Raw genomic sequence first — 24,344 nt, forward strand, 5'->3', positions numbered from 1 at the left:
CGGGATCCATAAATTCTCATTAATATCCATAAATTCTCATTCATATCCATAAATTCTCGTTAATATCCATAAATTCTCGTTAATATCCATAAATTCTCATTAATATCCATAAATTCTCATTAATATCCATAAATTCTCGTTAATATCCATAAATTCTCGTTAATATCCATAAATTCTCGTTAATGTCCATAAATTCTCGTTAATATCCATAAATTCTCATTAATATCCATAAATTCTCATTCATATCCATAAATTCTCATTCATATCCATAAATTCTCATTAATATCCATAAATTCTCATTAATATCCAAGCTGAATTCCATCCCTAATTCCACATCCCGAATCCTCCCACCCTTCCCGAAAATCTGACCCTGGAACACGCCAAAAATTCCCTTTCCTCATCCTAATCCCGTCCTAATTAACGCAGGAATCTCCAGGCGACACATTTAAACACACCCCGCACTCCCACATTTATAAACAAACAAACAAAACCAAAACTCGGAATAACCACACGGTTAAAAAAAAAAACAAAAACCGAGCATAATTTAACAACTGAAGCAACAACCGCGTCCCAAACCCCTCAGAGGCGACAGGGACAGGGCTGGGCAGCACCTCCACGGCTGGGCGGGATGATTCCCGAATTCCCGGAGAATTCCAGAGGCTTCCCTCAGTGGCTGAGGGATTTTCTGCCCTTCAGCATCCGCCGCAGGATCACGGCGATCCCGCCGGGAGTTCGGATCCGTTTAATCCACCCGTGAGTCTTTTTCCGCTTCCAGTTGTTGGGCTGGTACTCGTTCCCCCGCGATTTTCCACGGATTTGTTGGAAACTCCAAGCAGGAACCGGGATGAGGCGAAGAACGGAGGGGTTGGGAGTCTTGGGGAGAGGCTCCAGAGAGTTCGGGAGCAGCGGGAAGGGAAAACCTTGCAGCGGGGAAAAGCTTGAGGGGGAAAAAAAAAATTAAAGCAGAAAAAGGAGTGAGGAGAGGGAAAGAAGGTATCAACTTCGAGTTTTAAGGTTGGAATTTTAAGGGTGGAATTTCCCCTCACGGTACCTGCGGCCCCCAGCCCGCGCCCACAGAGTTGCCAGCGCCGCCATTTTGTTCCGCCCGCCAACAACGCCGCTTCTCATTGGCTCCGTCCCGCCAGCCAATCACAGCCAGCGCTGCGCCGCAAGGGCTGATGGGGGTTGTAGTCCCTGCTGGGGTAGTGGCGGGGTTACCATGGCAACGGCGCCACCGCGGCCTTGTCGCCTGGGGGGCTGTCGCATGTCGCGATAGTCCCCAAAGCCACTCCCAGAGCCTAAAAAAGCTCCCGGAGCGCTGGGATGGAGGAATAGGACACAGGGAATGGCTTCAAACTGGGAAAGGGGAACTGGGATGGGATTTGGGAGGGAATTCCTGGTGGGAATGGGATGGAATTCCCAGAGAAACCGTGGCTGCTCCATCCCTGGGAGTGTCCAAGGGCAGCCTGGAGCTGCCTGGGGTAGCGGGATTGGAAAACCAAGTTCTCATCATTTTTATAGAGTTTAAAAGGTTAATAAAAAGATAATTAGGAGATAAAAATAAAGTGTACAAATACAGGCGGGTGTCTGTGCATTCAGCTCACTGACAAAGGATTGGCCCTTAAAAACCCTGCTACAAATCCATAAATTCTCATTTAAATTCTCATTAATATCCAAAAATTATCATTAATATCCATAAATTCTCATTCATATCCATAAATTCTCATTAATATCCAAAAATTCTCATTAATATCCATAAATTCTCATTAATATCCAAAACTTCTCATTAATATCCATAAATTCTCATTAATATCCATAAATTCTCATTCATATCCAAAAATTCTCTTTAATATCCAAAAATTCTCATCAATATCCATAAATTCTCATTAATATCCAAAAATTCTCATTAATATCCATAAATTCTCTTTCATATCCAAAAATTCTCATTCATATCCATAAATTCTCATTCATATCCATAAATTCTCATTAATATCCATAAATTCTCATTAATATCCAAAAATTCTCTTTCATATCCATAAATTCTCATTCATATCCATAAATTCTCATTCATATTCAAACATTCTTTTTAGGATCTTTGGGGTTCTTCTGTTTAGTTTTAAAAGGCTAATTAAAAGGATAATTAGGAGAAATAAAAATAAAGTATACAAATACAGGCGGGTGTCTCTGCATTCAGCTCACTGACAAAGGATTGGCCCTTAAAAACCCTGCTACAAATCCATAAATTCTCATTAAAATTCTCATTAATATCCAAAAATTATCATTAATACCCATAAATTCTCATTAATATCCATAAATTCTCTTTCATATCCATAAATTCTCATTAATATCCAAATATTCTCATTAAATATCCATAAATTCTCGTTCATATCCATAAATTCTCATTAATATCCAAAAATTCTCATTAATATCCATAAATTCTCATTAATATCCAAAAATTCTCATTAATATCCATAAATTCTCATTCATATCCAAAAATTCTCATTAATATCCATAAATTCTCATTCATATCCATAAATTCTCGTTCATATTCAAACATTCTTCTGAGGATTTTTGGTGTTCTTCTGTTCAGTTTTCTCTTGCCCTCTTCCCAATAGATCAATTGTGAAAAAATGAGGTTCACATCATTTTTATGGAGTTTAAAAGGTTAATAAAAAGATAATTAGGAGATAAAAATAAAGTGTACAAATACAGGCGGGTGTCTGTGCATTCAGCTCACCGACAAAGGATTGGCCCTTAAAAACCCTGCTACAAATCCATAAATTCTCATTAAAATTCTCATTCATATCCAAAAATTCTCATTAATATCCATAAATTCTCATTCATATCCAAAAATTCTCATTCATATCCAAAAATTCTCATTCATATCCATAAATTCTCATTAATATCCATAAATTCTCGTTCATATCCATAAATTCTCGTTCATATCCATAAATTATCATTAATATCCAAAAATTCTCGTTCCTATCCATAAATTCTCGTTCATATTCAAAAATTCTCGTTCATATCCATAAATTCTCATTCATATCCATAAATTCTCATTCATATCCATAAATTCTCGTTCATATCCAAAAATTCTCATTAATATCCATAAATTCTCATTAATATCCAAAAATTCTCATTCATATCCATAAATTTTCACACATATTCAAACATTCTTTTTAGGATTTTTGGGGTTCTTCTGTTCAGTTTTCTCTTGCCCCCTTCCCAATAGATCAATTGTGAAAAAATGAGGTTCACATCATTTTTATGGAGTTTAAAAGGTTAATTAAAAGATAATTAGGAGATAAAAATAAAGTGTACAAATACAGGCGGGTGTCTGTGCATTCAGCTCACTGACAAAGGATTGGCCCTTAAAAACCCTGCTACAAATCCAAAAATTCTCATTAAAATTCTCATTAATATCCAAAAATTATCATTAATATCCAGAAATTCTCATTAATATCCAAAAATTCTCATTGATATCCATAAATTCTCATTAATATCCATAAATTCTCTTTCATATCCATAAATTCTCATTAATATCCATAAATTCTCATTAATATCCATAAATTCTCTTTCATATCCATAAATTCTCATTCATATCCAAAAATTCTTTTTCATATCCATAAATTCTCATTAATATCCATAAATTCTCGTTCATATTCAAACATTCTTTTTAGGATTTTTGGGGTTCTTCTGTTCAGTTTTCTCTTGCCCCTTTCCCAACAGATCAATCCTCTTAAACCCATCGAGATTTCCATTCCCTGATCCCAGAATTCAATAAATTCCTCCCCCATGGTCACTGCTGGATTCATCTGGATAAAATAATTTACAAATGCAGGACTTCTCTAGCTATTTATATATATATATATTTGTTTTATTTTATTTTATTTTTTTCCTCAGTCTTTGGGTTATACAAACAAAAGGAGTTTTTATTTTAATTCCATGCCATAGCCTAACATATTATACCACTATTATACCACTATTATACCACTATATATATTATATTATATATTATATATTATATATTATATATTATATATTATATATTATATATTATATATTGTATATTGTATATTATATGTTATATATTATATATTGTATATTATATATTATATATTATATATTATGTATTATATATTATATGTTGTATATTGTATATTGTATATTATATATTATATTTTATATATTATATATTATATTTTATATTTTATATTTATTTTATATATTATATATTATATATTATATATGATACGTTATATATTATATATTATATATTGTACATTATATATTATATATTATATGCTATATATTATATATTATACATTATATATTATACATTATATATTATACATCATATATGATATATTATATATGATATGATATATGATATATGATATATGATATATGATATATTATATATTATATATTATATATTATACATTATATATTATATTATATTATACCACTATTCCTAAATTTCGTCAATAACAGAAATAAAGAAAACGGTATTAACACAACAAAAATTTCTCATTCTTATCCACATAACATTCATTTTAATATTTGGGAGAAGCCAACAATATCAAATGTGTCTGTAACAGGTGCGAGATGGGGCGGGATGGGATTTAAACTCCTTTCAACCTGGCCTTGTCCTTGTCCCTGTCCCTTCTCTGTCCCTGTCCCTGTCCCTGTCCCTGTCCCTGTCCCTTCCCTGTCCCTGTCCCTGTCCCTGTCCCTGTCCCTGTCCCTGGCCTTGTCCCTGTCCCTGTCCCTGTCCCTGTCCCCATCCCTGTCCCTGTCCCTTCCCTGTCCCCATCCCCATCCCCTCCTGTCCCTGTCCCCATCTCTGTCCCCTCCTGTCCCTGTCCCCTCCATCCCCATCCCTGTCCCCATCCCTGTCCCCTCCTGTCCCTGTCCCCTCCTGTCCCCTCCTGTCCCCCTGTCCCCATCCCTGTCCCCATCCCTGTCCCCATCCCTGTCCCTGTCCCCTCCTGTCCCCATCCCCATCCCCATCCCTGTCCCCCCTGTCCCCTCCTGTCCCTGTCCCCTCCTGTCCCCATCCCTGTCCCCATCCCTGTTCCCTCCTGTCCCCATCCCCATCCCCATCCCTGTCCCCCCTGTCCCCATCCTGTCCCTGTCCCTGTCCCCTCCTGTCCCCTCCTGTCCCCATCCCTGTCCCCATCCCTGTCCCCTCCTGTCCCTGTCCCCTCCTGTCCCCATCCCTGTCCCCATCCCTGTCCCCATCCCCATCCCCATCCCTGTCCCCATCCCTGTCCCCTCCTGTCCCCTCCTGTCCCCATCCCTGTCCCCATCCCTGTCCCCATCCCTGTCCCCTCCTGTCCCCCCCCGTCCCCGTGTCCCTCCCTTCTCTCCCATTGGCCGTTCCCGGTGTCCATCACGCTCCTGTCCCGCCCCCCCAGGAGGGATTTCGGGGCTTTCCATGGCGACAGCTCCAAGGACAAACCCCCCCGCGTCCCCATGGAGCGGGGGACAGGCGACAAGGACGGGAATTTCGGGAATTTCGGCAATTCCTGGAATTTTTTGGAAGGGGCTGAACGCTGCTGAAGGCGTTTCCTCCCCCTCGCCCCTCCAAAACGCCTGGAAAAAATCGGGATTTTAACCTCCCACCGCTTCGTCCATCTCCTGCTCTGCTTTTCCATCGGGAATTCTGCGGAATTCCAGGATTTTTTAAATTTTTTTCCCATTTTTTTTTCCTTTTCCAGCCCGAAATCCTGACAACCTTGGCCGATAAATGAGGTGAGCGTTGATTTTTTAATTTTTTCCCCCTTTTCTGCGGTGCTGCGGGAATGTCCTGACGCCAAAGGTGCTGCTGGAGGAGGAGGAGGAGGAGGAGGGGGAGGGAAATGACCCAAAAAAAAAATATTTAAAAATGCGGGAATTTTTTCCCAATCGAGAGGAAAAAAAAATTTAAAAATATAAAAAATTAATTAATAAAATTAATTTATTTCAATAAATTAGGCAGGGAGGGTTTGGATGTTGAGGAGGAGGAGGGCTGGAATAACCTGGATTTCTCCAGGTGCGCTGAGGGAAGGGAGGAGGGAAAGGAAAAGGAGAGGTGGGGGATGGATGGGATTTATCCTGGAAATCCCAAGTTAAGGAAAATCTTGGCTCGTGATGCAACGGCGGGGAAGGATTGCTGCGGGAGGGTCCCAAATCCCCTCGGAATTTCGGCTGGAATTTCGGGAAAAGCTGCTCATGGTGGGGGGAGAGGCTGGGCTGATTCCAGTGCCTGATTCCAAACCTGGATTCCAAACCCAATTCCAAACCAAATTCCAAACCTGGATCCCAAACCCCGATCCCAAACCCCGATCCCAAACCCCAAACCCCAATCCCAAACCCTGACCCCAAATCCTGATCCCAAACCCTGATCCCAAACCCGATCCCAAACCCTGACCCCAAATCCTGATCCCAAACCCTGATCCCAAACCCCGATCCCAAACCCTGATCCCAAACCCCAATCCCAAACCCTGACCCCAAATCCTGATCCCAAACCCTGATCCCAAACCCCGATCCCAAACCCTGATCCCAAACCCCAATCCCAAACCCTGATTCCAAACCCTGATTCCAAACCCGGATTCCAAACCCTGATTCCAAACCCTGATTCCAAACCCAATCCCAAACCCTGATTCCAAACCCTGATTCCAAACCCTGATTCCAAACCTGGATTCCAAACCCCGATCCCAAACCCCGATCCCAAACCCCAAACCACAATCCCACACCCCGATCCCAAGCCCCAATCCCAAACCCTGATCCCAAACCCTGATCCCACACCCTGATCCCACACCCCGATCCCAAACCCGATCCCAAACCCCGATCCCAAACCCGATCCCAAACCTGATCCCAAACCCCAATCCCAAATCCTGATCCCAAACCCTGATCCCACTTTCCTGATCCCTTTCCCTGATCCCTTTCCCATCCCTGTGGCATCCCCAATGGCAGGATCCCATGGCAGGATCCCTTGGCTGGATCCCTCTGGCTCCAGGATCCCTCTGGCTCCAGGATCCCTCTGACTCCAGGATCCCTCAGATGGATCCCTCTGGCTCCAGGATCCCATGGTAGGATCCCTTGGCCAGATCCCTCTGGCTCCAGGATCCCTCTGGCTCCAGGATCCCTCTGGCTCCAGGATCCCTCTGGCTCCAGGATCCCTCGGCCGGATCCCTCTGTCAGGATCCTGAGCTCGGATCCCTCAGCCAAATCCCTTTGGCTCCTGGATCCCTCAGATGGATCCCTCAGCTGGATCCCGAGGTCAGATCCCTGAATCCCATTGGCTCCTGGATTCCCCAGCCAGATCCCTCTGACAGGATCCTTCTGGCAGATCCCTGTGGCAGATCCCTCTGGCTCCAGGATCCCTCAGCCGGATCCCTTTGGCTCCAGGATCCTTCTGGCAGAATTCCTTGGCCGGATCCCTCTGGCCAATCCCTCTGACTGGATCCCTCAGCCAGATTCCTCGGTTGGATCCCTGTGGCTCCAGGATCCCTTGGCTGGATCCCTGTGTCAGGATCCTGAGCTCAGATCCCTCTGTTGGATCCCTCTGGCTCCAGGATCCCTCTGTTGGATCCCTCTGTTGGATCCCTCTGGCTCCAGGATCCCTCTGGCTCCAGGATCCCTCTGTTGGATCCCTCTGGCTCCAGGATCCCTCTGTTGGATCCCTCTGTTGGATCCCTCTGGCTCCAGGATCCCTCTGGCTCCAGGATCCCTCTGTTGGATCCCTCTGGCTCCAGGATCCCTCTGTTGGATCCCTCTGTTGGATCCCTCTGGCTCCAGGATCCCTCTGGCTCCAGGATCCCTCTGTTGGATCCCTCTGTTGGATCCCTCTGTTGGATCCCTCTGTTGGATCCCTCAGCCGGATCCCTCTGTTGGATCCCTCTGGCTCCAGGATCCCTCTGGCTCCAGGATCCCTCTGTTGGATCCCTCTGTTGGATCCCTCTGTTGGATCCCTCTGTTGGATCCCTCAGCCGGATCCCCCTGGCAGATCCCGCCATTCCCAGCCTTCCATAACTCTCCGGATTCCCGCGATCCCTCCGGCAGCCGGGATCACCCCCCCCATGGCCGTTCCCATGGCAACCGGCAGCATTCCCGCCTTCCCGCGGGATCCTCCGGCAGCTTCCCCACTCCCGGGATCGGCCCGCAGGGAGGGGGAGACGGGAATCCGGGAATCCGGGAATCTGGGAATCCGGGAATCTGGGAATATGGGAATATGGGAATATGGGAATATGGGAATCCGGGAAATCTGGGAATCCGGGAATCCGGGAATATGGGAATCTGGGAATATGGGAATACGGGAATACGGGAATACGGGAATCTGGGAATCTGGGAATATGGGAATACGGGAATATGGGAATATGGGAATATGGGAATCCGGGAATCTGGGAATCTGGGAATATGGGAATATGGGAATCTGGGAATATGGGAATATGGGAATCCGGGAATATGGGAATCTGGGAATATGGGAATCCGGGAATCCGGGAATCCGGGAATATGGGAATCTGGGAATATGGGAATACGGGAATACGGGAATACGGGAATCTGGGAATCTGGGAATATGGGAATACGGGAATATGGGAATATGGGAATATGGGAATCCGGGAATCTGGGAATCTGGGAATATGGGAATATGGGAATCTGGGAATATGGGAATATGGGAATCCGGGAATCCGGGAATACGGGAATACGGGAATATGGGAATATGGGAATACGGGAATATGGGAATATGAGAATCTGGGAATACGGGAATCCAGGAATCCAGGAATCCGGGAATCCGGGAATCCAGGAATCCGGGAATCTGTGAATCTGGGAATCCGGGAATCTGGGAATCTGGGAATCTGGGAATCCGGGAATCCAGGAATCTGGGAATCTGGGAATCCGGGAATCCAGGACTCCAGGAATCCGGGAATACAGGAATCTGGGAATACAGGAATATGGGAATCTGGGAAACTGGGAATCCAGGAATCCAGGACTCCAGGAATCCGGGAATCCGGGAATCTGGGAATCCAGGAATCTCGGAATCCGGGAATCTGGGAATCCAGGAATCTGTGAATCCAGGAATCCAGGAATCCAGGAATCCGGGAATTCTTCACTTCCCAAGCCCAGGAGCGAGGCCTGGGATGGAGCTGGATCCCCGGAATCTCCAATTCCCGCCAGGATTTCTCCCTGGAAGTGCCAGAGAGGTTGGATTTTGCGATTCCAGAGGGATTTTCCAGCCTTAATTCCATAATTCCAGGAGGGTTTCTTTGGATATCCACCAGGATCTCCAACCTGGGGGGATCCAGCTGCTGGAATCGGGGCTGAATCCCTGTTTTCCACAGATTTTCTGTGTTTTTCCACATTTGTCCACGTTTTCCCAAGTTTTCCCGTGTTTTTCCCACATTTTTCCACTTTTTTTCCCACGTTTTCCCATGTTTATCCGCATTTTTTCCACATTTTCCCCCATGTTTTCCCATGTGTTTTCCCACATTTTTTCCATTTTTCCCACATTTCCCACATTTCCCAAATTTTCCCATGTGTTTTCCCCCATTTTCTCTGTTTTTTCCCCACATTTCCCACACATTTTTCCCACCTTTTCCCACGCATTTTTTCCCACATTTCCCCCCATTTTTCCCACCTTTTCCCCCCATTTCCCCACACATTTTCCCACACCTTTCCCACATTTTCCCACACATTTTTTCCCAACTTTCCCCCCATTTTTTCCCACCTTTCCCCCCATTTTTCCCATGCATTTTCCCCCATTTTTCCCACCTCTCCCCCCATTTTTCCCACTTTTTCTCACCTTTCCTCCCATTTTTTCCCACTTTTCCCCCATTTTTCCGACCTCTCCCCCCATTTTTCCCACTTTTTCCCACCTTTCCCCCCATTTTTTCCCACTTTTCCCCCATTTACTCCCACCTTTCCCCTCATTTTCCCCCATTTTTCCCATGCATTTTCCCCCATTTTTCCCACCTCACCCCCCATTTTTCCCACTTTTTCCCACCTTTCCTCCCATTTTTTCCCACTTTTCCCCCATTTTTCCCACCTTTCCCCCCATTTTTTCCCACTTTTTCCCCACATTTCCCACACATCTTTCCCATGTTTTTCCACACATTTTTCCCACTTTTCCCCACTTTTTCCCACTTTTCCCTCTTCCCCAGGGATCACCATGCTGACCAGCATCACCGACGGCTTCCTCTGCTGCCTCCTGGGCAAGACCCCCAACTCCGTGGCCCCCCTGGACAGCGTTGAATCCAGCGACGGCTTCACCTTCCTGGAAGTCAAACCCGGCCGAATCCTCCGGATCCGCCACGACGTTCCCAACCGCCCGGAATTCCCTCCGGAAGCGGAGGAACCACCGGCCGAGCGCGGCGCCGTGCGCTGCAAGCGCCGCATCACGCTCTACCGCAACGGGCAGCTCCTCATCGAGAACCTCTCCGACGCCGCTCACCAGAACCCCGACCCCGGCGCCGAGCAGGAAAACCCGGATCCCTCCGGAATTCCGCCGACGCCCGGGAAGCGTCGGAAGCGCAAACCCAAGAAGGTGGTGACGGTGGATTGCGAGAAGCGCATCACCGGCTGCAAGGGCGCGCACGGCGACGTGGTGCTCTTCTTCATCCACGGCGTGGGCGGCTCCTTGGACATCTGGAAGGAGCAGCTGGAATTCTTTTCCAAGCTGGGATACGAGGTGGTGGCGCCGGATTTGGCGGGGCACGGCTGCAGCTCGGCGCCGCCCGTGGCCGCCGCCTACACCTTCTACGCCTTGGCCGAGGACATGAGGGTGGTGTTCAAGCGCTACGCCAAGAAAAGGAACATCCTGGTCGGCCACTCCTACGGGTAAAGGGATTGGGATTGGGATTGGGATTGGGATTGGGATTGGGATTGGGATTGGGATTGGGATTGGGAACATCCCGGGAAATGGGAATGGTCGTGAATCCCGCGGTTTAGGGGCTCACGTTCTTTCTACGCCGTTTATTTCCCGTCTATTTCCCATTTTTGTCACATTTTTATTCCGTTTTTATCCTGCTTTTATCCCATTTATATCCCATTTTTATCCCATTTTATCCCATTTATATCCCATTTTTATCTAATTTTTATCCCATTTTTATCCTGCTTTTATCCCATTTATATCCCATTTTTATCCCATTTTATCCTGTTTTTATCCCATTTTTATCCCATTTTATCCCCTTTTTATCCCATTTATATCCCATTTTTATCTCATTTTTATCCCATTTTATCCCGTTTTTATCCCATTTATATCCCATTTTTATCCCATTTTATCCTGCTTTTATCCCATTTATATCCCATTTTTATCCCATTTTATCCCGTTTTTATCCCATTTTATATCCCGTTTTTATCTCATTTTTATCCCATTTTATCCCATTTTTATCCCACTTATCCCATTTTTATCCTGTTTTTATCCATTTTTGTCCAATTTTTATCCCATTTACCCCATTTTTCCCATTTTAACCCCATTTATCCCATTTTTATCCCATTTTAACCCCATTTATCCCTTTTTTACCCCATTTTTCCCGTTTTAACCCCATTTATCCCATTTTTATCCCATTTTAACCCCATTTATCCCATTTTTATCCCATTTTTCCCGTTTTTACCCCGTTTTTATCCCATTTTTACCCCATTTCTATCCTGTTTTCCCCCCATTTTTCCCATTTTTCCCCCATTTTTCCCATTTTTCCCCCATTTTTCCCATTTTCACCCCGTTTTTATCCTGTTTCTACCCCATTTTTCCCATTTTTACCCCATTTACCCCATTTCTATCCCGTTTTCACATAATTTTTCCCATTTCCACCCCATTTATCCCATTTCCACCCCGTTTTTCCCATTTCCACCCCGTTTTTCCCATTTCCACCCCGTTTTATTCCCATTTTTACCCCGTTTTTCCCATTTCCACCCCGTTTTTCCCATTTCCACCCCGTTTTTTCCCCATTTTTACCCCTTTTGTCACCCCATTTTTCCCATTTCCACCCCGTTTTTCCCATTTCCACCCCGTTTTTCCCATTTCCACCCCGTTTTATTCCCATTTTTACCCCGTTTTTCCCATTTCCACCCCGTTTTTCCCATTTCCACCCCATTTTTCCCATTTCCACCCCGTTTTTCCCATTTCCACCCCGTTTTATTCCCATTTTTCCCATTTTTCCCATTTCCACCCCGTTTTTTTCCCGTTTTTACCCCATTTTTCCCATTTCCACCCCATTTTTCCCATTTCCACTCCATTTTTTTCCCATTTCCACCCCATTTTCACCCCATTTTTCCCATTTCCACCCTGTTTTTCCCGTTTTCACCCCGTTTTTCCCATTTCCACCCCGTTTTTACCCCGTTTTTCCCATTTCCACCCCATTTTCACCCCGTTTTTCCCGTTTTCATCCCGTTTTTACCCCGTTTTTCCCGTTTCCACCCCGTTTTTCCCATTTCCACCCCGTTTTTACCCCGTTTTTCCCGTTTCCACCCCGTTTTTCCCATTTCCACCCCGTTTTTCCCATTTCCACCCCGTTTTTACCCCGTTTTTCCCGTTTCCATCCCGTTTTTACCCCGTTTTTTTCCCGTTTTTACCCCGTTTTTCCGTCACTCGTTGCCCCGGGGTGCCCTCGGGGTGCCCTCGGTGTCCGGCTGATCCCGGAGAGGGACGGGAAGGGCAGGGACGGTAAATCCATAAATCCATAAATCCATAAATCCATAAATCCATAAATCCATAAATCCAATAAAGCCGGGATTAGGGATCCCAGCTGGGGGGGAATGGAGGAGGAGGAGGAGGAGCCGGAACCGGATCGGAACCGGGTGGGACTGGATCAGATCCGGGTGGGACTGGATCAGAACCGGGTGGGATTGGATCAGATCTGATCAGGATTGGATCAGAACCGGGTGGGATTGGATCAGAACCGGGCGGGATTGGATCAGAACCAGGCGGGATTGGATCAGAACCGGGCGGGATTGGATCAGAACCAGGCGGGATTGGATCAGAACCGGGCGGGATTGGATCAGAACCGGGTGGGATTGGATCGGAACCGGGTGGGATTGGATCAGATCTGATCAGGATTGGATCAGATCCGGGTGGGATTGGATCAGAACCGGGCAGGATTGGATCAGATCCGGGTGGGATTGGATCGGAACCGGGTGGGACTGGATCAGAACTGGGCAGGATTGGATCAGAACCGGGCGGGATTGGATCAGAACCGGGGGGGATTGGATCAGAACTGGGTGGGATTGGATCAGAACCGGGCGGGATTGGATCAGATCCGGGTGGGATTGGATCGGATCCGGGTGGGATTGGATCAGAACCGGGGGGGATTGGATCGGAACTGGGTGGGATTGGATCAGAACCAGGTGGGATTGGATCAGAACCAGGCGGGATTGGATCAGATCTGATCAGGATTGGATCAGATCCGGGTGGGATTGGATCAGAACCGGGTGGGATTGGATCAGAACCAGGCGGGATTGGATCAGAACCGGGTGGGATTGGATCAGACCTGGGTGGGATTGGATCAGAACCGGGTGGGATTGGATCAGAACCGGGTGGGATTGGATCAGAACCGGGTGGGATTGGATCAGAACCGGGTGGGATTGGATCGGATCTGATCAGGATTGGATCAGAACCGGGTGGGATTGGATCAGAACTGGGCGGGATTGGATCAGATCTGATCAGGATTGGATCAGAACCGGGTGGGATTGGATCAGAACCAGGCGGGATTGGATCAGATCTCATCAGGATTGGATCAGATCCGGGTGGGATTGGATCAGAACCGGGTGGGATTGGATCAGAACCGGGCGGGATTGGATCAGAACCGGGCGGGATTGGATCAGAACCGGGCAGGATTGGATCAGAACCAGGCGGGATTGGATCAGAACCGGGTGGGATTGGATCAGACCTGGGTGGGATTGGATCAGAACCGGGTGGGATTGGATCAGAACCGGGTGGGATTGGATCAGAACCGGGTGGGATTGGATTGGAACTGGGCAGGATTGGATCAGAACTGGGCGGGATTGGATCAGATCCGGGTGGGATTGGATCAGAACCGGGGGGGATTGGATCAGAACCGGGCGGGATTGGATCAGAACCGGGTGGGATTGGATCAGAACCGGGGGGGATTGGATCAGAACCGGGCGGGATTGGATCAGAACCGGGTGGGATTGGATCAGAACCAGGCGGGATTGGATCAGAACCGGGCGGGATTGGATCAGACCTGGGCGGGATTGGATCAGAACCGGGCGGGATTGGATCAGAACCGGGCGGGATTGGATCAGATCTGGGCAGGATTGGGTCATAACCGGGCGGGATTGGGTCAGAACTGGGTGGGATTGGGTCAGAACCGGGCGGGATTGGGTCAGAACCGGGCGGGACTGGATCAGAACCAGGTGGGATCGGATCCGGGTGGGATTGGATTGGAACTGGGTGGGATTGGATCAGAACCGGGCGGGATTGGATCAGATCCGGGTGGGATTGGATCAGAACCGGGTGGGATTGGATCGGATCCGGGTGGGATTGGATCAGATCTGATCAGGATTGGATCAGAACCGGGCGGGATTGGATCAGAACCGGGTGGGATTGGATCAGATCTGATCAGGATTGGATCAGAACCGGGCAGGATTGGATCAGAACCGGGTGGGATTGGATCGGAACTGGGCGGGATTGGATCAGAACCGGGCGGGATTGGATCAGAACCGGGCGGGATTGGATCAGATCCGGGTGGGATTGGATCAGAACCGGGTGGGATTGGATCAGATCTGGGCAGGATTGGATCAGATCTGGGCGGGATTGGATCAGAACCGGGCGGGATTGGATCAGATCTGATCAGGATTGGATCAGATCTGGGCGGGATTGGATCAGGACCAGGCGGGATTGGATCATAACCGGGCGGGATTGGATCGGATCTGGGCAGGATTGGATCAGAACCGGGTGGGATTGGATCAGAACCGGGTGGGATTGGATCAGAACCGGGTGGGATTGGATCAGAACCAGGCGGGATTGGATCAGAACCGGGTGGGATCGGATCAGAACCGGGCGGGATTGGATCAGAACCGGGTGGGATTGGATCAGAACCGGGCGGGATTGGATCAGAACCAGGCGGGATTGGATCAGATCTGATCAGGATTGGATCAGAACCGGGCGGGATTGGATCAGAACCGGGTGGGATTGGATCAGAACCGGGTGGGATTGGATCAGAACCAGGCGGGATTGGATCAGAACCGGGCGGGATTGGACCAGAACCGGGCAGGATCGGATCGGGATAAGGCTGGAGCAGCCAGGCAGGGCTGGGCTGGGAGGGGAGACACAAAATCCTCCCCTGCAGAGGGGACCGGGGACTCTGCACCCCAAAAACCTGGGGGAGTCGGTGTCCGGTGTCCCATCCATGGGATCCATGGGATTGGGATCCATGGGATCCATGGGATGGGATCCATGGGATGGGAGGGAAGGGAGTGGAAAAATCCTCGGGTGCCAAGGCTGGAGTGGGCAGGGAGAGGTTGGGCTGTGCCGTGACCTGGGGGACAGGGACAGGGATGGGACAGGGACAGGGACAGGGACACCAGGACAGGGACAGGGATGGGGACAGGGACAGGGATGGGACAGGAACAGGGACAGGGACAGGGACAGGGACACCAGGACAGGGACACCTCCAGCTGTCCCAGGGTGCTCCAAGGGACAGTGCCAGGGTTGGCACAGGGACATGGGACAGGGATGTGGGACACGAGGAGGGATGTGGGACACCAGGACATGGGACACCAGGACATGGAACACAAGGACATGGGACACCAGGAGACGGGACAGGGCCATGGGAACACCAGGACACGGGACAGGGACACAGCACAGGGCCACCTCCACCCACCCCAAGCCGCTCCAATCCCCAGACCTGGCTCAGCCCGGGGGTCTTCCCGTGTCCCCTTCCCCCTGTCACGGTGTCCCCGTGTCCCCGTGTCCCCTCAGGGTGTCCTTCTGCACCTTCCTGGCGCACGAGTACCCGGAGCTGGTGCACAAGGTGATCATGATCAACGGTGGTGGCCCCACGGCGCTGGAGCCCAGCCTGTGCTCCATCTTCAACCTGCCACCGTGTGTGCTGCACTGCCTGGCGCCCTGCCTGGCCTGGAGCTTCCTCAGGTCAGTCTGGGGGGTCCCAGGGGATTTTGGGGTGTCTGGGGGGGTTTTGGGGTACCTGGAGAGGTTCTGGGGCTCCATCTTCAACCTGCCGCCCTGTGTGCTGCACTGCCTGGCGCCCTGCCTGGCCTGGAGCTTCCTCAGGTCAGTCTGGGGGGTTTTGGGGTGTCTGAGGGGGTTTTGGGGTGTCTGGGGGGGTTTTGGGGTACCTGAGAGGGTTCTGGGGTGCCCAGGGGGGTTCTGGGGTGCCCAGGAAGGTTCTGGGGCTCCATCTTCAACCTGTGTGCTGCACTGCCTGGCGCCCTGCCTGGCCTGGAGCTTCCTCAGGTGTGTCCGGGGGGTTCTGGGGTGTCTGGGGAGGTTCTGGGGTGTCTGGGGAGTTTTGTGGTGTCTGGAGGAGTTCTGGGGGTACCTGGAGGGGTTCTTTGATAGCCATGGGGGTCCGGTGGCCACCCACAGGGCTCCTGTGTCACCCAGGGGGTTTCTGTGACACCCACGAGGGTCCTGTGCCACCCAGGGGCTCATCCCGGCACTGCCACTCCAAGAGAGGGGACAGGGGGTGACTTTTGGTGGTCACTGGGCTCTTGCAGAACCCCTCAGGAACCTCAGGAACCGCCCCTCGGAGCCATCACCACCCTCACCTCACCTTCCCTGAATCCACCAACCCTCACCCACCCTGGGCTCTTGTGGAACCCCTCAGGGGTCTCATCCCTGCACAGCCACTCCAAGGGAGGGGACAGGGGGTGACTTTTGGGGGTCACTGGGCTCTTGCAGAACCCCTCAGGAACCTCAGGAACCGCCACTCCAAGAGAGGGGACGAGGGGTGACTTTTGGGTGGGCTGGAGGTTTCTGGAACCCCTCAGGGGTCTCATCCCATCACCACCACTCCAAGGGATGGGACAGGGGGTGGCTTTTGGTGGTCACTGGGCTCTTGTGGAACCCCTCAGGGGTCTCATCCCGGCACAGCCACTCCAAGGGAGGGGACAGGGGGTGGCTTTTGGGGGTCACTGGGCTCTTGTGGAACCCCTCAGGAACCTCAGGAACCGCCCCTCGGAGCCATCACCACCCTCACCTCACCTTCCCTGAATCCACCAACCCTCACCCACCCTGGGCTCTTGTGGAACCCCTGAGGAACCTCAGGAACCGCCCCTCGGAGACACCACCACCCTCACCTCACCTTCCCCAAACCCCCCAACCCTCACCCACCCTGGGCTCTTGTGGAACCCCTCAGGGGTCTCATCCTGGCACAGCCACTCTGAGGGAGGGGACAGGGGGTGACTTTTGGGGGTCACTGAGGTCTTGTGGAACCCCTCAGGGGTCTCATCCCGGCACTGCCACTCCAAGGGAGGGGACAGGGGGTGACTTTTGGGGGTCACTGGGCTCTTGCAGAACCCCTCAGGAACCTCAGGAACCGCCCCTCGGAGCCACCACCACCCTCACCTCACCTTCCCTGAATCCACCAACCCTCACCCACCCTAAAACCCCCCAAATCCTCCCTCTCCTCCCACCCCAGGGCCGGCTTCGCCCGCCAGGGCGCCAAGGAGAAGCAGCTGCTGAAGGAGGGCAACGCCTTCAACGTCTCCTCCTTCGTGCTGAGGGCCACCATGAGCGGCCAGTACTGGCCCGAGGGTGACGAGCTGTACCACGCCGAGCTGGCCGTGCCCGTGCTGCTCGTGCACGGCATGCACGACAAGTTCGTGCCCGTGGAGGAGGACCAGAGGATGGCGGAGGTGAGGGAGGGCGGGGAGGGAGGGGAGGGGAAAGGGGGAAAAGGGAAGGGGAAAAAAGGGGAAGGGAAGGGGAAAGGGGAAAGGGAAAAGGAGGGGAAAAAAGGGGAAGAGGAAAAAAGGGGAAGGGGAAGGGGAAAGGGGAAGGGGAAGGGGAAGGGGAAGGGGAAGAGAGGGGAAAGGGGAAGGGGAAGGGGAAGGGAAAGGGGGAAAAAGGGGAAGGGGAAAGGGGAAGGGGAAAGGGGAAGGGGAAGGGAAAGGGAAAGGGAAAGGGAAAGGGGAAGGGAGGGGAGGGGAAAGGGGAAGGGGAAGGGGAAAAAAGGGGAAGGGGAAGGGGAAAGGGAAAGGGGAAAGGGGGAAAAAGGGGAAGGGGAAGGGGAAAGGGAAGGGGAAGAGAGGGGAAAGGGGAAGGGAAAGGGGAAAAAAGGGGAAGGGGAAGGGGAAAAAAGGGGAAGGGGAAGGGGAGAGGGGAAGGGGAAGGGGAAGGGGAGAGGGGAAGGGGAAGGGGAAAGGGGAAAGGGGAAAAAAGGGGAAGGGGGAAAAAGGGGAAAGGGAAGGGGGAAGGGAAAGGGGAAAGGGGAAGGGAAAGGGGAAAAAAGGGGAAGGGGAAAAAAGGGGAAGGGGAAGGGGAAGAGGGGAAAGGGGAAGGGGAAGGGGGAAAAAGGGGAAGGGGAAAAAAGGGAAAGGGGAAAAAGGGGAAGGGGAAAAAAGGGGAAGGGGAAGGAAAAGGGAAAGGGAAAGGGGAAGGGAAAGGGAAAGGGAAGTTCAGGGAAGTTCAGGGAAGGGGAAGGGGAAAGGGAAAGGGAAGGGGAAGGGGAAAGGGAAGTTCCGGGAAGTTCAGGGAAGGGGAAGGGGAAGGGGAAAAAAGGGGAAGGGAAAGGGAAAGGGAAAGGGAAAGGGAAAGGGAAAGGGGAAGGGAAAGGGAAAGGGGAAGGGAAAGGGAAAGGGAAAGGGAAGTTCGGGGAAGGGGAAGGGGAAGGGGAAGGGGAAGGGGAAGGGGAAAGGGAAGGGGAAAGCATCGCTCCCCAGCGGGGAGGGGTTTGGGGGGGTCCCGTGATGCTGGTGAAAGGTTTGGGGGTGTTGGGGTGTGGGTTGTGGGTGGGGTGGGGGTATGGGGTGGGATGGGGTGGGATGGGATGGAATCCATGGGATGGGATCCATGGGATCCATGGGATGGAAGGGAGTGGAAAAATCCTCGGGTGCCAAGTCTGGAGTGGGCAGGGAGAGCTTGGGCAGTGCTGTGACCCAGGGGACAGGGACAGGGATGGGACAGGGACAGGGACAGGGACAGGGACAGGGACAGGGACAAGGACAGGGGAAGGGACAGGGACAGGAACAGGGACAAGGACAGGGGAAGGGACAGGGACAGGAACAGGGACAGGGACAGGGACAGGGACAGGGATGGGACAGGGACAGGGACAGGGACAGGGACATGGACAGGGATGGGACAGGGACAGGGACAGGGATGGGACAGGGATGGGGACAGGGATGGGACAGGGACAGGGACAGAGAGAGGGACAGGGACAGGGACAGGGACAGGGACAGGGACAGGGATGGGACAGGGACAGGGACAGGGACAGGGATGGGACAGGAACAGGGACAGGGACAGGGACAGGGACAGGGACAGGGACAGAGAGAGGGACAGGGACAGGGACAGGGACAGGGACAGGGACAGGGATGGGACAGGGACAGGGACAAGGACAGGGACAGGGACAGGGACAGGGACAGGGACAGGGACAGGGACAAGGACAGGGACAGGGACAGGGACAGGGACAGGGACGGGACAGGGACAGGGACAGGGACAGGGACAGGGACAGGGACAGGGACGGGACAGGGACAGGGACAGGGACAGGGACAGGGAAAGGGACAGGGACAGGGATGGGACAGGGACAGGAACAGGGACAGGGACAGGGACAGGGACAGGGACAGGGATGGGGACAGGGAGAGGGACAGGAACAGGGACAGGGACAGGGACAGGGGGTGTCTTTGGTGGGGCTGGGAGCTTCTGGAACCCCTCAGGGGTCCCACCCCAGCCCTACCACTCCCAAGAGAGGGCACAGAGAGGCTTTTGGGCTGTCCTGACCCCTCTCGGGGGGGGTCTCACACACCCTCCGCCCACCCCCAGATCCTGCTGATCGCCTTCCTGAAGGTGATCGACGAGGGCAGCCACATGGTGATGCTGGAGTGCCCGGACACGGTGAACACGCTGCTGCACGAGTTCGTCCTCTGGGAGCCCGACACGCCCGCGGCCCGCGGCGACGGCGACACCAAATGAGGGCCAGCGACAGGCGGGGACACCGGGGCCGCTCCCCGGAGCGCCGAGAGGGCTCCACGAGCCCGCTTTGTTTCCCTGGGCACGGAGCGAGGAGGCTCCCCCAGGTTGGGACGCGCAGCGCCGGGAGAAGGAGCGAGGAGAGGCGGCGGAGGCGGTCCCCAAGCCTGGGGACAGCGGGGGGACACTGTCCCCGAGCCCGGACGTGGCACAGCTGTGTCCCCAAGCCTCGCGGGGAAGGGAGGGGACAGCGGGGACGCGGCACAGTTGGTCCCCGAGCCAGGACATGGCACAGCTGCTCCTCAAGCCTGGTGGTGTCACATCTGGTCCCCAAGGCCGGGGGACAGCGGGGGTGTGCCACACCCGGTCCCCGGCCATGTCACAACTTGTCCCCAACCCCAGCCGTGTCACAACTTGTCCCCAACCCCAGCAGGACAGCGGGGATGTGCCACACCCGGTCCCCGGCCACCTCCGGCCGTGTCACATCTTGTCCCCAACCCCAGCAGGACAGCGGGGATGTGCCACACCCGGTCCCCGGCCATGTCACATCTTGTCCCCAACCCCAGCCGCGTCACATCTTGTCCCCAACCCCGGACACGCCACCGCTTGTCCCCAATCCCGGCAGGACATCGGGGACACGCCACACCTGGTCCCCGGCCACCCCCGCCCGTGTCACCTCTTGTCCCCACCCCCGCGGGGACACCGGGGACACGCCACGCGTTGTCCCCATCCCCTGGACGCGCCACCCCCGCGGCTCCATCCCGGTTTGTTTTTGTCGCCGTCGTTGTCACCCCCGCCCGCAGCGACAGCTCCGGGGGGCCCGGGAGGAGCCGGCGACACCCCCGGGAATTTGGGGGCGGATTTCAGGAGAATCCAGAAGTTTCTCCGCGTTGGGATTTCCCTGGATTCGGTGGGGGGGGGGTTCCCTGTGGGGTTCGGCAGCTCCTGCTGGGATGAGGATGAGGATGATTCCCGGGATGTCCCCGCCTGTCCCCGCTGCCACCATCGCTCTTATGGCACCGGGGGCCACCCCCGGCCCTTCCCAGCGGCTCCGTCCCCCCGGGATCCACCCTGGAGCACCGGGGACAGCAAATTCCCGGGATTCCCGGAGATTCCCGGTGATGATCCCCTCAGGATCCACTCACTGGAGCACCAGGGACACCAAATTCCAAATTCCCGGGATTCCCGCTCATTCCCGGTGCCGATTCCCGGCGATTCCCGCACGCATCCACGGGATCCCGGAGCACCGGGAGCAAATTCCCGGGATTCTCGCTCATTCCCAGAGAATCCCGGTGATCATTCCTGGGATCCACCCCTGGAGCACCGGGGACAGTAAATTCCCAATTCCCGGTGATTCCCGGTGCCGATTCCCGGGATTCCCGGTAATTCCCGGTGCCGATTCCCGGTAATTCCCGCTCATTCCCGGTGCCGATTCCCGGTGATTCCCGGTGTCGATTCCCGGGATTCCCGCTCATTCCCGGTGCCGATTCCCGGTGATTCCCGGTGCCGATTCCCGGTGATTCCCACTCATTCCCGGTGCCGATTCCCGGTGATTCCCGGTGCCGATTCCCGGTGATTCCTGCTCATTCCCGGTGCCGATTCCCGGTGATTCCCGGTGCCGATTCCCGGTAATTCCCGCTCATTCCCGGTGCCGATTCCCGGTGCCGATTCCCGCTCATTCCCGGTGCCGATTCCCGGTGATTCCCGCTCATTCCCGGCGCCCATTCCCGCTCATTCCCGGTGCCGATTCCCGGTGAATCCCGCTCATTCCCGGTGCCGATTCCCGGTAATTCCCGGTGCCGATTCCCGGTAATTCCCGCTCATTCCCGGTGCCGATTCCCGGTAATTCCCGCTCATTCCCGGTGCCGATTCCCGCTTATTCCCGGTGCCGATTCCCGGTAATTCCCGCTCATTCCCGGTGCCGATTCCCGGTGATTCCCGGCCATTCCCGCTCTCATCCCCGGGATCCCGGAGCAGCCGCGATCCCCGATCCCGATCCCGATCCCATCCCCGCTGTCCAGACCCCGCCATTCCCACATTTCCCGGGCACGAGCGGAGGATCCACCCGGGGCTGTCCCCTCCTCACCGGGAGGTGCCACCCGTGTGTCCCCACCCCCAAAATCCCCAAAATCCCCGACATTTAAACCAAAGAAAGCGCCGACCCCATGGACCCCTCCCCGCTTGTCCCACACCCCACCAATGTCCCCGGGGTGTCCCCTCTGTCCCAGCTGTCTCACAATGAGAATTTTACCCTTCCCTGGGCTCAAATCGCCCCCAAAAAAGCCCAAAAAACCCCAAATCCCCCCCAAAAAACCCCAAATCCCCCCCAAAAAAAACCCAAATTCCCCCCCAACAAACGCCAGGCGGCTGTGGGGGTGTCACAGCCCCGCTGTGGCGTTGTCACCGTCGCGTTCGTGCCATCCCAGCCAGTAAAGCCGTGCTGTGTCCCAGCCGTGTCCCGTTCCTCACGGGGACCCCAAAAATTCCCGAGGGAAACGGCCCGGGGGAGAATTTATTGGGAAAAATGGGAATGTGCTGGAAAAACAGAACGGGACGGGCCCTGGGGAGATCAGTGTCACCTCGGGGTGTTCGGTGTCACCATGGGATGTTCGGTGTCACCTCGGGGTGCTTGGTGTCACCGTGGGATGTTCGGTGTCACCGTGGGATGTTCGGTGTCACCTCGGGGAGATCGGTGTCACCTGGGGGTGTTCAGTGTCACCGTGGGGTGTTTGGTGTCACTATGGGATGTTCGGTGTCACTGTGGGATGCTCGGTGTCACCTCGGGGTGTCACCTCAGGGTGTTCGGTGTCACCTCGGGGTGTTCGGTGTCACCATGGGATGTTCGGTGTCACCTCGGGGTGCTCGGTGTCACCGTGGGGAGCTCGGTGTCACCTCGGGGTGTTCGGTGTCACCTGGGGGTGTTCAGTGTCACCGTGGGGTGTTTGGTGTCACTATGGGGTGTTCGGTGTCACCGTGGGGAGCTCGGTGTCACTGTGGGATGCTCGGTGTCACCTCGGGGTGTCACCTCAGGGTGTTCGGTGTCACCTCGGGGTGTTCGGTGTCACCATGGGGTGTTCAGTGTCGCCCTGGGGCGCTTGATGTCACTTTGGGGTTCTCAGTGTCACTGTGGCACACTCAGTGTCACCGTGTCCCCTCAGGACCGGGTGGGGATGTCCCCTGGGCTGCTTGGTGTCACCGTGGCACACTCGGTGTCCCCATGGCACACTCAGGACTGGACAGGGATGTCCCCAGGCACACTCGGTGTCCCCATGTGCCCTCAGGAGCGGGAGGGGATGTCCCTGTGTCCCCTCAGGAACGGACAGGGATGTCCCCAGGCTGTTCGGTGTCCCCATGTCCCCTCAGGAGCGGGTGGGGATGTCCCCAGGCTGTTCGGTGTCCCTGTGTCCCCTCAGGAGCGGGAGGGGATGTCCCCGTGTCCCCTCAGGAGCGGACAGGGATGTCCCCAGGTCGCAGCTGGCGCTCTCCCTCGGCCAGCAGCACGGCCATGGCTCGCAGCAGCAGCAGCAGCAGCACCCCGAGGGACAGGGCAGGGATGTCACCCTGGGCTGTTGGGTGTCCCCAGGCTGTTGGGTGTCCCCTCAGGAGCGGACAGGGATGTCCCCAGGCCGCAGCTGGCGCTCTCCCTCGGCCAGCAGCACGGCCATGGCTCGCAGCAGCAGCAGCACCCCGAGGCGCCGGCGCCGGGCGGGCGCCCAACCCGCGACCACCCCGTAACTGCGACCCCGACACGCGTTGGTGACAGAACACAGCCCTGGCCGGGGACACGGGGACAGTGACAGGGGGATTGGGGACAGTGACAGGGGATTGGGGACAGTGATGGGGGATTGGGGACAGTGATGGGGGTCACAGCTATGGGGTCACTGCTATGGGGTCAGTGATGGGGGGATTGGGGTCAGTGATGGGAGATTGGGGTCAGTGATGGGGGATTGGGGACAGTGACAGGGGGATTGGGGACAGTGATGGGGGGGATTGGGGTCAGTGATGGGGGGGATTGGGGTCAGTGATGGGGGTCACAGCTATGGGGTCAGTGCTATGGGGTCAGTGATGGGGGATTGGGGACAGTGATGGGGATTGGGGTCAGTGATGGGGGGGATTGGGGTCAGTGATGGGGGTCACAGCTATGGGGTCAGTGCTATGGGGTCAGTGATGGGGGATTGGGGACAGTGATGGGGGATTGGGGTCAGTGATGGGGGGATTGGGGTCAGTGATGGGGGATTGGGGTCAGTGATGGGGG

At 53.5% G+C, this 24,344-nt stretch overlaps 2 protein-coding genes across 3 annotated transcripts; one reads left to right on the plus strand and one right to left on the minus strand.

The window, feature by feature from the left end:
• Positions 1 to 518: 518 nt before the first annotated feature.
• Positions 519 to 1,157, minus strand: MRPL34 (mitochondrial ribosomal protein L34). The gene is made up of 2 exons (XM_058859030.1): positions 1,052 to 1,157; positions 519 to 937 (listed from the first exon to the last, which is right to left on the minus strand). The coding sequence occupies exons 1-2, from the start codon at positions 1,126 to 1,128 to the stop codon at positions 667 to 669; spliced, it is 348 nt and encodes a 115-aa protein (XP_058715013.1). The 5' UTR covers positions 1,129 to 1,157; the 3' UTR covers positions 519 to 666.
• Positions 1,158 to 5,427: 4,270 nt separating this feature from the next.
• On the plus strand, positions 5,428 to 22,388 carry ABHD8 (abhydrolase domain containing 8). Of its 2 annotated transcripts, none has more exons than XM_058858973.1 (5): positions 5,428 to 5,757; positions 10,146 to 10,821; positions 15,923 to 16,093; positions 17,604 to 17,820; positions 19,943 to 22,388. In XM_058858973.1, the coding sequence occupies exons 2-5, from the start codon at positions 10,154 to 10,156 to the stop codon at positions 20,090 to 20,092; spliced, it is 1,206 nt and encodes a 401-aa protein (XP_058714956.1). In that variant the 5' UTR covers positions 5,428 to 5,757; positions 10,146 to 10,153; the 3' UTR covers positions 20,093 to 22,388. The 2 variants fall into 2 exon arrangements, with proteins under 2 accessions (XP_058714956.1, XP_058714957.1); XM_058858974.1 differs by lacking the exon at positions 5,428 to 5,757 and adding an exon at positions 9,060 to 9,188.
• The last annotated feature ends 1,956 nt before the right edge of the window (positions 22,389 to 24,344 follow it).

Source organism: Poecile atricapillus, chromosome 28 (assembly GCF_030490865.1).
Source record: "Poecile atricapillus isolate bPoeAtr1 chromosome 28, bPoeAtr1.hap1, whole genome shotgun sequence".
NCBI lineage: Eukaryota > Metazoa > Chordata > Aves > Passeriformes > Paridae > Poecile > Poecile atricapillus.